The 13,887-nt window shown below is 38.1% G+C and overlaps 1 protein-coding gene across 1 annotated transcript in view; it reads left to right on the top strand.

The window, feature by feature from the left end:
- Window positions 1-13,887, top strand: part of LOC105569326 — a 281,091-nt gene that overhangs the window by 102,657 nt on the left and 164,547 nt on the right. The window contains exon 6 of the mRNA XM_012025691.1: window positions 3,950-4,009. Within this exon, the coding sequence (XP_011881081.1) occupies window positions 3,950-4,009 (60 nt within the window). The remainder of the gene's footprint in view (window positions 1-3,949; window positions 4,010-13,887) is intronic.

The following is a 13,887-nucleotide window of genomic DNA, read 5'->3' as shown; positions in this document are numbered from 1 at the left end:
AAGCGTTTCAAGCGAATATCACGACATCATTAACAGCAGTAGCTGACTACGCGCTTTTTCGTTGATGGTCGTACAAAAACAAAAATCTAACGTCACTCTACATATGTACTAACTGAATTTCTGACAACTACTCGAACGAAGTAGAATCAAAATGATAATAAATATTTTACATATTTCTCTCTCTTATATTTGTTCAAACCTTTATTTCTGTCTTTTACTCTCAAACTCTAATTCTGAATTTTTTATTTTATAATTAACATTACCCACGTTTTTCCTAATATCGATCTGGCTTGTCAGTGATATAATTTAGAAATACCTTTAGTGTCTTATCTTATGGTTGAAATACGGTTGATACGATTATTTTCTCTCGAAATATCTTCTACGTAAAAATGCGGAAAATCTGTAAAGCTATGAATCTTCTTACAATTTGATCTTCCCTTTCAAAATAATCTGAAGAAATCTCTTCATATTCTTCAGAAAGACTTTATGATTCCTTCGAAATCACATTTGGCATGGAATAAAATTTCCTTCTCTCTGGTTTTTCTAGAAATTTTAATGAACGTATATTTGATTTTGTGAGTAATCATTTTCTCTTTGGCCCCTTCTCTCTCTCTCTCTCTCTCTCTCTTTCTCTTTCGACGTCCCAACTAGATTTTCTTTTTTTACTTTTACTCGTGAAAGTGACTTTGTTTTCTTTTAAACCAACATTAGAAATTTTTAAGTCCGCACAATCACAATCATTCATATTATAAATTATATTGATATTATTCTCTTTTCGTTTGACGTTTGAATCTAATGAATCCTCAAATGAGGAAACCTAAAGTTTAAGCTACTTCTTCCTGGATTCTTTTCTTCGTTGGGCGATGTCTTTTGACTTTCAAGAGAATTCCCTCGGTATTTCTCGTGGCAAGCCGATGTGAACTCATGCCTGTCACGACTCCGTTTCTTGTCTTTTGCTATCAGCTTTTCGATTTCGGCCTCATGTACCTCAATATCGGTAACAATTTCCTTGAGTGAGTTTTTATAGACTCGACAATCCCATAGCGATCTATTTCTGAATTTGATTATCTTGACTTTTGTGACCGTCTCCTGAATTTCGATGATCAGTGCACGAAGCTGTTTTAAAGAAATCTTGTCATTGAGATATGTCACATTTAGTTTAGCATTAACTCTTACTTGCCGATTCGGTGACTAACATATACGAATTTATTCAAACTACAATCAATATACACATATATTGGTATATTAAAATTCTTTTTTTTATTATATAGAATCTTAATCTAGAAATATGAAGACATCGATGTTTTTGTTATAAACAAACTTTCTTAATTTTTTAAAAAATTTTATCTGCTTTTTTGTAAATAATGGTGTAAATAATAATGATATAAAATATGCGAGTAAACTATAATTGCCAAATATTCTTAGATATATTTTATGATGCTTATTGTTAAAATATTGAAAACACATGATATTTTAATACAATATAAAACTGCCTATATATTGTATCTAATGAATCAGAACGTATTTGACATAGTTGAGTTGCCCTTATTTGATACAATAATTTTGAATATTGTAATAATAAAAATATAATACGGGATTAAATATGTGTATTATCCTTAAAATTATGTATGTGAATATGTGTAAACGTATATTAAAAAAACAAAGGAAAATAATGTTTTAGTAAAATTTTATCCTCAGTTGTATGCCGTGTCTAAGTCTAAATCATCTTTTATTATAGCTATATAACCCCATGTACATTATTACGCAAGTATAAGGCAAACGAAACAAAAAATCTTCCCTAAAGTTTTATGAAATAAATTTAGTTTTGAGAATAAGCTGTCACAGTTTTTGTTTGATTATTTACTACGGTCGAAGGGAAAATTCCTTGCGCGTGAGGATAGCCAAGTAATTTTGCTGCCTCGATTTTTTAGTGAGATATTGGAAGTTTCTGCTGCTGCTGTCGGTGACACTCGATTTTGCGGAGGCAAACTTTCTATCTCCACGATGCAGGAGACCCTGCAAATTTAAATTGGATTTCATTGTAATGACACTCATTGAGCCTAAATAAATTAAAAACATGTAGACAGAGACTTTTAGCGATATAGTCAAACGAGGAATTAACATATAATGGATTAGTATACTGTCACGCATAGATAAATTTCTATTCATAATATTTTATGGTACGATCCGGAAATTATAAATATACAAGATTTCACGAAATGTGTCTTACATAGAAAAACGGATAGAATTATATTAAGTGACGGAAACAAATAGAAAAGTATGACGTGCTACCCTTATAACCTCAGCGACTATTGTAACAAGCAGGAGAAGACAAATGACCGCCATGATAATATGTAATTCGCTACTTATGTTACTATTCGAAATAACGATTATATTTTGTTGCTAGATGTTTGTACAATATTCGTGCAATTGAATCCATAAAACAAATGCATGAACAGTTATCGTTGTTTAGTAATAAAGAACTTTATTATTACGGACACAAAATAACATAAAGCAGAGTAGATACACACAATATTTTTCTTTATCCATATAACCCATAAATATATGGGTACACATGGGTTTACACATACACGAAGAAACTTGGAGCGTCACGTCGTATGAGCGATTTAATTTCGTTGCAACGGACGATGCATTAAAACTCGAGGAGAACAGCTACCCATATCGTCGGCCGGGTGTAAAAACTGGCTTTATTTATCAAAGCTGTCGTCACGTTGACAGTTTTCATTAAGCCTCATAAAATATTGACTGTGGCTTGGCTGATCTGAAATTAAGCGAGCGGATCGGGTAACAGTCAACTGTTTGTTGCCAATACAATTCAACGGTAAAATTTGTAAACGATAATCGTGTAAAATATGTGGCGCATTAAATGCGTAAATTGTCTAATGGGATCGGATGTAATAATTTACCGAAATTAACGTTGCGAGATGATTCGACCACGAGAGACCAAATAATCGTGACATGTGTGATATAATTTTCAGAAAATTAACGTTAATATTATTCCGATTGTTTCAACATATCGTAAAAACATAATATTGTTGTATTAAATATACGAAATAACTACCCTCCGGATAAATTTTTGAAAAGTAAGAAATTAAATTATTAATAATATAATTTGCTGTCACGAACAATCCTTCGATCCTTAAAATATCATTTATGTGCGCTAGATCTCATTTTAAAGGACACTAAGATTTTTGTTTTTATTCAGTTGTTCACATTGTATGTTACATTGTAAATTTAAATTATATATTGTATTCCGTCTTATTTATTCTGTTCGATGCTACGATGAATCAGTCGGGATCATTTAATGTCTACAACTGCAGAATAAGATCATATCATTCTTGGCGAATTTATGAGGTGTCGCGACATTTTGTAATTTGCAGTTTTATGTGACTGCGCTAGGTTCTGACAATTTTGTGTGAAATGTAACGTTCGCCGACAACTTCGGACAGTTTTTGTTAGCTTATATATTTAAAGATTTACATGAAACTGAGTCTATTTAGATATTGTTTGTGTTATCAAAACGGAAGTATTACAAATAAATTGAACATAAATGATTTAATCTAAGTCAATCATTATTTGTGATAATTTAATATTAATTATACGTTTGCTAACTAATTTTATGTTACTATATTATTATTTTGTCAATAAAAATTTAAGTATATCAATCATAATTAACTTAATTTTGTATGGCCGTATATTTATTAACCATGAACATATTTTTTCAATTACGATATTAGAACTTTATGCAATTATTGTGTGAATATATTTGTAACAATTGTTCGTTTACCGACATTAATTATTTATATCCTAAAATATCATTAACGACCACATGAATATTTCAATTACTATTTTATATATTTCTTAATATCTTATTGCAAAATTATAAAATATTAAGATGACTAACAAATATTACAAATTTCTGTTTCAGCCAACCATTTTCGGGACAGTAGCCTCGGACTTAAATCCCAAAGATGGGAACAGCCGAAAGGTGAGTGTTATTTTTGAATTCTTCTTTATTATTTCATCGGCTGCGTAATAACTAACATTTCAAGAGGAAACGATTCAAAGAACGGTAACGAGGAATCATTTTTATGTCAGACAACGTCTAGTCCCGAGAGGAATTTTCATCTTTTCACGCTACATCACCCCAGGGATCTTTCCGAGAACCGTAATGAGTAAAAATTGCTGCTAAGTCTCTGGCTCCGCTCTGCTAATCGTCCCGAAATAGAGCGGCTGGCTGCTCTAATTAAAAGTAACAGCGCTACCAAGTGGTCTACCCTATCCGGTGGTTTTCTCTCTCTCTCTCACGGGGTCCTAACGTATTAAACCTCGCAAACTTTCCCTTTTTCGACCGCAGGCCCACTTATGCGACATCTCTCGTCATTGTAGAATTATACATAATGAACGTATAATGTTTTTATGATAATATTTCAGTTAAATGTCGACATTAATCAGCTTAAGCGTGTCGTTTCAAAATTTTTACATAACAATAATAGTAATAATGCAATAATATTCTAAAATTTGAATTTCTTAAATTTCTCTACTTGTAAAATTATCATCGTAATATATGTTACCTAGTATCTTTTTTTGTGATATGTATAATCTACGAGTTTATTGATGAATTTCTAACTGATATTTTAATTTAACAAAATTTGATTGCTCGTTATCATTTGTTTTCAAGTTACGAGATATTTCAAGAAAGAATAAAGTTTCCGAAGAAGAGACTAGGTGTCTTTTGCCACATTTCTGTAGTATTATTCCTAGTAGTAGGAGTTATTCATGCTAATTGTAAGCAATCCGTATGTCGGACATAATATACTATTACGCGTAACAAATGCTTATTACGTGTAGAGATGCTAACAATGTGAAGATAAATGTTAATACACATGTATTATTAGCTTTATGGTAATTAAGTCCACTTTGGCACACAATAATATCATTAAATACAACGAGGTACTGGTTCTAGATTATATCTTTACTATCTATTGTAATACTATGTTATATCAATTAGGTACATTAGGTTTGATTTACTCAGTTGTTAATTCTGTTTTCTCCGGTAGTAATTGTAAAATTTATAATAATTTTTGGTTGTTTGTCGATATTGATCTGAATATTTAAACGGTCGGAATATCAACTTTATTGTCAATATCATACAGCTTTATCATAACATTTTTTTTCCATGCGTAGTAGCAATTTACAATTACAAATTACAATCTCTAGAAGCGAGGGAAATAAAAATGTACTATTTACAATTAGATTATATCGAAGAATTAATCAAGGCTTCTATGAATACGTTGAAAATGATTATCCTGCACTGCTTCATTGTGAAGTACATACATATTAATCGCACCATTAAACACACCCCAGTCCGACATGCCATATTTCTTAGAAACAAGCCATGAACATTTCGCGTGCTCCATTGAACGGAGATCATCTGAGATATTTGATTGCGGTATTAAAGGCGATAGACATATTTCGAGGAGTTGGAGGACGGTGTACGAAGGCAAAAAGATGAATTGGCAAAAATGATGGCGCTCAGATTCCCTCGCTGTGCGCATCTTGCTAGTGGTGTAGCGAATCGTTGCGGATTTATATGTTCACGTACTGTGATTACATCCGCGACACAGTAGCACACCATTTCGGTGGAATGTGTTCGACGCGATGGAAGAGCAAGCACGTCAGCGGTCAGGCGAGGCGCGCGGCACAACACGATTAATACAAAACTACCAACTAATTTTGGATTTAGTTAAGGCAACTGGATCGTGTGACATGGTGCGGAAAAATTTCCGGAAAAAAAAGAAACGTGCGAATTACGCTTGACACGTTTGAAAAAGTAATGCCGCCCTATTTTTGCTCGCTATTTAATTGTGCGTCCCTCGCGCTATCGCGCGTGAACTCAATTTATTAGCGTACAGGGAATACTTTGGACTGCGTTGCGCGTCACGGACGGGTAATTAATCGCAGCCTCTGTTAATGTACCTGTATTAATGCGCATGCCAATTAGATTCGGTGGTAGTAGTTCGATATACGTATATATATCGCTGAACGAGGTATAAATCCGCCGTAAGTTATGGGGCCCGTGTAATTTTCAGTATGCGAACGATTTGCGAACGACTTGTAAGCGGACTTGAATCGATATTTTAGCGTCGCGTGAATGGAGAAAATTACGCAGTCCATTTAGATATTGCGATAAAGTACAAAAGAGTCCGAGTACTTTTTGAATTACATATGAATCTCACATTAATAAGAATGAGAAAGATATTCAAGCCAGATTTAGAAATAAAGCCTCTCTGTCTCTTTCTCTCGCTCACACTCGCCCATTCGCGCAAACCCTCATCCAATTAATTATTTAATCTAATTGTATAGGGCGCGCCATTGTCGGAGTATTTCAAGCCGCTAGCACTTTGTTCTCGTGTGATTGCAATTTTCCCTTTTGTGACCCATGCAGCGAATTTTCGTCGTCAGCGATTCATCGTGCGCCGCTCAAAGCGCTTTTCTCTCGCGGTTGCACGAGGGTCTCCCATGTCGTGAAAATCGCGTCAGTCGCGAGGGATTCTTTTATCCTTGCAGGTATAGGCACGAACGAGATTGTCGCGTGATGTTAGATGAAAATAAGAGCGAGAAGAGTGTCGAGAGAAGAATGACGAGAGAGATGAAAAGAAGAATGAAACGCGCGCCGAGTGAAGCAAGGGATTCAATGAAAGATTTCTGTCATGTTTACTGGCGGTAAATATTGCTGATGGCAGGAAAGGAGTACCGGCGCTTGTTTGGTCATGAATATAAATGTCTCTCTTACTTCGATATCAGATTCGTGTATGATAGAGAGGCGGAAAACGTATATATACGAGTTTTGTCACTGTAGTAACGTACGTATGAGTGATTAGTTTCGCGTTTTCTCCTAGATAAAATATTAATTCTTTTTCAAACTCCAAACATCGCCATTCGGCAAAATATTAATATATTTTTAGTTTGGAAAATGGATAAATTATTTATTTACGTACATTCCAAGTGAATGAGAGGTGTGCTGAATTAGACCAGAAAGGAAAAGGCAATTCGCATTGAATGGAATATTGATGAAAATATCGTGGATTTTAGAATATGCCGATGATATTAATCGGAAATATGATACCTTCGTTCTCTTTCACTACGCACAATATACTTTGTGCCATCCATTTCCATATCACGTGTATTTTTCGTGAATTTTAACATTAATTTAACGAATTCGTCAAACTCTTTGACGAGAATAAACTCCCACAAAGTCAATTAGTCTTGTTTGACTGTAGGTAGTTATTAGTACTTTCAGCAGCACTTTGATATCCATGTAATTACGCAGTATGAGCTTATATAGACGGAGCAATTTAGAACTTCAGAGCGTTAGAAAGTCTTTTTAGTAAGTGCCATAAAGCATAGATGGATTAAAGCAAGTATCATCTTTGTTAATTAACTTCATCTACTACATCACATTAAATTTGCGAAACAAATTGTTGCTTTACAATTACTTCTTATATTTGACAATTATGTTTCGAATACAATTTATAAGACTTGTAAATCCGTCAATAACACACATAATATGTAAGAGATTAAGAAATTACCATCTATTGCACATAATTATGTCATTAATTTCCGATACGCAGAAATGCCATGTCAATTATTGGAACAATCCAATTTTTTACCATAGTACATTTTTCGTATAAGTAAATGGTAAAATGATTAAGAATAATTCTATTTTCAAAATTTGCATTAACACTCGACAATCATAAATTAGGAGAAAGCGCAGACCGCGGACAATGGCGGAAAAGTACAAGGCATTCTACGAAGATTCCGATCGTGTAGATGGATCATAAAAGACGCTATTGTCTGCCGGGAGTCCCCCATTCCGGCCATCGCGCGACTGGCCGAATTATCTTTATCTCTTCCGTCTAATAACGACTCGGTACGCTCCGGAATTAGAATGGTAAACGTGGGGAATGATAAAGCGAGTCTTTAGCGCCGTTAACGAAAAATGCCCCGTGGCGTTGCGGCGCGGCGGGTTACATCGCCGAATGGCATACGCGAACGACAACAATAGTACGACCCCATAACGTTAAGAGCTTTTATGATCCAGAGCGTAGAAATCGGATAAGCTGACACAAAGTAACGAGTTTCCTAAAGTTGCTCCTATGAATGGGATGTCCGCTTACCAGCCGACTTACAAAGGATAAAAAGATTAAGTGAAATATTGAAAGTATAACATTGCACACTAGAAATGCAATTGGCAGACGTTAACAATCGGCGACAATGTTGGATAAAATTAATACATTTATATGAGATAGCACAGAAATGTCGGGGGGGGGGGGGGCAGATTAGAAGCCGGGAGCTTTTCTTCGTGCATATTGTATGTTTCATGCTTTTATCGCGTAATAAACGGATGAATGAAAGATCGATGCGTCGATATGTTCTCGGTGTTATCGCGCGCGGACAATGGCCAGATTGGATGAAAAAAATATGCAGCCTGCTGGAATAGTCGTGTGCCTGTAAATTTTCGCGCTAGCGGTATAAATTCGCGGGATGTCGAAAGCGGCGCAGTCTCGTTGGCTTTTGTGCGCCTCGTCGATTTTTATTTAATCTTGACTACCGTGAAAGGAACGCGTGCGCGTTTTTTTTTGCGCGATTATTTTCCAGAAATTTGTCATCACATTCTGATTTTAACGTGTGTGTCCTACGGGAGAATATCTCCTTTAATCGAATTGAAATTGTACATTTTCAAATAAGAGACGAACACGCGTTTCGTGCGTTTCCCGACAGAGACATAGTAAATATAGACTGAGCGTCCCATTGAACAAGCTGAAGCTTGTGAAGAGAGAGACAGAGAAGATTTAAGAAGACTTTTTGTCTGTCTTACACCATCGTAACAAGGGAGAATCACGCCTACGTAGTACTGTGCAGGCACGATTCTTTTCTTTTACGATGGTATAAGACAGAGAACAAAGTCTTCTTAAATCTTCTCTCTCTCCTCACAAGCTTCAGCTTATTCAATGGGACGCTCAGTCTATATTTACTATGTCTACGATTTTCCGCGATAGTTAAAGAGAATCGTCTGTATCTTATTTTCGAGCATGTTTGAAGGACCCTAAAGTCATCTTTTTCACCGACACATTCAAATATAGTTTTTACGCTTGTAAATCTTTTGATTGGCTTTTATGCATAAAATAATACCAGGATAAGTTGCGGACCGCAAAGCAGAACTTTTTCATACTTAAAACACTCAGTTCAGAAGTTTAATAAAAGAGAAATTGGTATTTGAAATTTTCAATTTTTTATTCGTGAGTAATTTGAAGTTGACTTAATAAATTTACAAAATTCCTCCACACGATTAAAGTACGCATAAAAACAAAGCCGGGGATTCACGATTTTATATAAAAAACGAAGAGAAGTTAAAAATGTTACCATGTGAAGCTGTCACCTAATCTAACCACAATTACTAATAAACCGATATTTAAAATTTCTCTTCGTTTTCTATGTAGAGTCGTGAACCCTTGGCTTTGTTTTTATGCGTACTTTGATCACGCGGAAGAATTTTGCAATTTTATAAAGCCAATGTCAAATTGCTCACGAATAAAGAAATTCAAATTTGAAGTACCAATTTCTTTTTCATTAGACTTTTGAACTGAGTGTTTGAAGTATTAAAATGTTCCGCTATGTGATCCGCAGCTTATCCCAGTATTATTTTGTGCGTAAAAGCGCGAATAAAAAGAATTACAAGCGCAAAAACTATATTGGACTGTGTCGGTAAAAAAGATGGCTGAGGAATCCCTTAACGGCGATAACGTAAAGTTACGGTCGATCGTAGTTTGGCCTCTGGGATTCTGATGAGAAGCGCGTTGGTAAACAAGGCGAAATTGAGCGAACGGCCGCGATCAGTTTTCGACCGGCTATCGGACGGTACAGTCGATATTTCACTTAACGCACCGGCGTCATCGCGTCATCGAGCCAACGCGAAATTCTCGTTTCGGATTCGTTTCACGCTCGCGCGAACGAGAGAACGGAAGGTCGTTCGAACTTAATCGCGCAAATATACGCCGGATAATTCAAGCTCTCCACGTCGTTGCGCGCACGATGCGACTGCAAGCGTGCGATGATGACGGGCCGATGGCGATGGCGATGGTTACGCGCCGACCGGTTTGGCTAGGAGAAACGAGATTGCGGGCACGGAGAGCGGAGCGTCAATCACTGCATTTGATATCATCATTGCCGGCGGCGACCTAGGCGCTAGTCGGCTCATAGATTACAATGCGCCGCACATATTGTAGCGCCGATAGAGAACCGGAGAGAGGTCCATGGCGCGATGCGTGTAGCGCGCGGCCCGACCGCCCGGAATTGGATGAGAAAGGGGCGAAGAGGGATGTCTGTTCTCTCTGTGCGCATATTGTGTGCGACACTAATAACGCGCGCCTCGCAGTGTTGCACGGCGTATACATGGCTGACAGGAAAGTTTTAGTTATTATCCGAAGGTAGCCCGATGCCCCCCATCTCCGCGTGACTCGAGGCATGTTTCTCGTTTGTCAGGATATTGATCGACAAATTGTGTCGTACATCCAAGAGATGACGATAGCGAAATAAACGGGGGGAAAAAGATGATGGAAGAAAGAGATCGATGAGTCTGTATTTCCGTGCGAGCGTACTATATCATACGTGTTATCGCGAACCTTTCATGCGTGCCGAGCGCGATCATTTAACGGACGATTACCCGCAGCCCCGTCATTGCGATGCCCATTTGCAAGTGCTTCTGATGAATCCTACCATGGGCTCAAGTCTCATTATATATTCCTCCTAATTCCTATTACTCTCTCGTGTCATCTCGTTTTAATCGTTACAGCGTGTCTCGAATAATTTTACAGAAAATCCAAACAATTCCCGTCATTTTATTTACAGCTCCACATTTCTTTCGAATACGCGGTGTCGGGACAATTTATGCGAAATACCACAATTTTGCATTTCGAGATGCGAATGGCTCGGGGAAAATATGACTGGAAAGTAAAAAAGCTCATTTAAGAAAGCTATTCGATTTAAGATTGAACGCCTCGATTTATGCCAACTTGTGAATATATTTCGTCGTTGTTGGAGTTTAGAATCTCGATCACCATCTTTGTACACCTCTATCTTATATAAGAATTTTTTACTTCACCACTTTTTATGGTGGTATCTGTGCGGCGGTGGCTTCGAACGCCTCTGTGTATCAATAGTTTTACGGGACGCCTGCTTTCAGCAAAGGACACCAGTGTGTCATCCTACGTCGTTGTCACTATTAATATAAATGTTTAAACAATTTAATTTGCGCAACACGGACTTCCGAGAGAAATAGTTGACAGAGCCAACTCCTGCGACGTAATCCCTCTTTGCTTTTCGTGCATGCGATAGAAAATGCCATTTATCCATAAAGAATTCGTAATGTCGGCACGTACTGCGTCGCGTCCCGTGGGAAAGATAGATCCCGGCAACGATATAACTTCTCCATCCGTCAGTCTATCCATCCGCTTTGAGAAACGAGCTCCGCCATCACGCGAGTAATTACGAATAACTAGTCTAGTCGTAGCAACAGCGAGATTCGATGGTGGCACGAGTGAGTGATAAATCGAGCTTGACGGAGAGAGCGGTGTCATACGTGGCGCGCTGAACCGTTGGCGAGAGCGTGTGTGCGTTGCGTAGACGTATGGCGCATTTATACGGACCGGAAGCACTCGGCCAAAACGTAGTCATCGTCGAAAGGTTATCGTTAGTCGCGAGAGCTAACTGGAGCGTTTAACGCGGCGAAATGCCTACGCAACGACCGGACAGGAGCTTACACCCGGCCGCGAACAGGCTACGCTCGATATCGTTGTTGTAACGATCTGTTAGAGCTTTTAGTGCATCGTTAAAAGATATCGACGACACGACCGGTCAGCAGCGCGTTACCGTAGTCTGCGTACGCCGGGCGGTTTTCTGCACCATGTATTTTTTTCAATTGATTTCGTAAGTTAATCGCCTCGAGTTAAAGCTCGGTGCGATTTTCTTTGCTGCTGCACGTTGCTCTTTCTCACTGGAGAGAGTTTACCGCTCCCGAGCGTTAGTCGTCCCTTAAATCGTCTCAAGCTGCACCCTTCTCGCCCAGCCATAGAAACTTTCGACTGTATCGAGGGCGTATAAAAGGCGTCACAAGTATCATCCCTGTCTTTTCATACGAAGCGCGAGTCTTCCACTTTCCGGTACTATTCTTCTTGGAATTCAATCGCATCGAAGAGACTTCTCGGCGATTTCCGATCTCGTCTTGGTCCCTCACGTTTATCTCAGGCTCGATAAAATTTTACGACTGCACTGACCGATTAAAAAAGACTGCGCGTGTGCAATTTTATTGGCATTTAAAATACGATTTACCATCACGCATAAAGATACCATCGTTTCGACATTCGGCCCTGTCATCTATCCGCCTGGCAAGCTTTTCAAGTGGATATCAGAGCGAATCTGCATAATCTCTGCTTGAGTGGTTGACATTGAGCCAGAAAAAAATTATGCTGCATGAGTGCGCACGCGATCATTTTACTGATATTGAATATATAAATCTCTGCTGGTGAAACTATCTTTATGCAACGTGTCGTATCCTTAATGCTTTACAAATTGTTTCACTTCATTCTAAATAATTTAATAGCGATTCACCCTGTAGGTATTGTCGATTACCTGTCTCTTCTTAGATAATAATATAGAAAAAGAATGGGTCGACAAATCTCTGGTTAACAGTTAACCAGGAAATGAAAAACCGGACCTCAAAATATTTATCTAAAAGTAATTGAAAAACATATCGATTTTCGTTACAACAAAAAAGTTTTGCCAAGATAATAAACATTAATTAATATCATTTGTTTTAACGAGTCGCTCGTCATAGAATCAGGAAATATTATTCGATATCCATCCAATAAATATAGCTTCTGAATGGAAATGAAAATTGGCACGTCCCGCTGGATGACATGAAATCTAACGTAGTATAAAAGTTCTATCTGATCGTTTAGATATATGTTTCAGACGTGTATGTATAGCTCTGTAACTTTTACTAGTTGTGTGATTATTTATTGTGACAAATAAACAAATCAACTACTGTTTGTGTGCAGACCTTGCTAGAGTGACTGCAAAAAATGCAATTTGTTAAAACCTATAGTTCCCGTTTATTGTGCGAGAGTACATAATACTGTGTTTTACGTTTAAATTTGCATTTGAAAAATAAATTTATTTTTCGCAAGAGAGTCAGGTTTGAAAAAGCTCATGTATGAATAACAGTAAACCAATCTCGCCTACCGAATCTATTCGTGATACTCAAATCGCTTGATAGAATCGCGTCGGCAGAATCGCATCTGTGGAAACGAACATCCGTACGATTCGTTTTGTTCACGTGTGATATGCGAGCGGACGGAAGTTCCGTTCGCGAGTTCGTCGTTGGGCTGCAGAGGATACGGATAGTACACACCGCAATGGTACACCAACTGTATCTGCCAAGCGTGCCGAGCAGCCCGTATCAACTATATCCGCGACTCGGACGCGAACGCCGCGCGCGTCTAGGTAATTTGTCACCACTACCACCGTCGCCGTCGCCGCCGCCGCCGCCGCCGCCGTCGCTGTTACCCCCGCGGCGACGGTAGTGGTACCGGTAGCCATTCGCTCGATGGGCTTAGATTAATTACCCCTGTCCGGGATGCGCGCATGGTCAGGTGTCACAGCTTACGCACGACTCGCGTCGGGCACCGGACCGCTCGCTTAATCATCGACTCGACGATTTTCGAAAGCTTCAAATTTAAAATAACGAGGGGGAAGAGAGAGAGAGAGAGAGAGAGAGAGAGAGAGAGAGAGAGAGAGAGAGAGAGA

The sequence above is a fragment of the Vollenhovia emeryi genome, unplaced genomic scaffold (genome assembly GCF_000949405.1).
Source record: "Vollenhovia emeryi isolate VEMERY1.0 unplaced genomic scaffold, V.emery_V1.0 DF939124.1, whole genome shotgun sequence".
Taxonomy (NCBI): domain Eukaryota; kingdom Metazoa; phylum Arthropoda; class Insecta; order Hymenoptera; family Formicidae; genus Vollenhovia; species Vollenhovia emeryi.
This window is presented reverse-complemented; position numbering and strand designations above follow the sequence as displayed.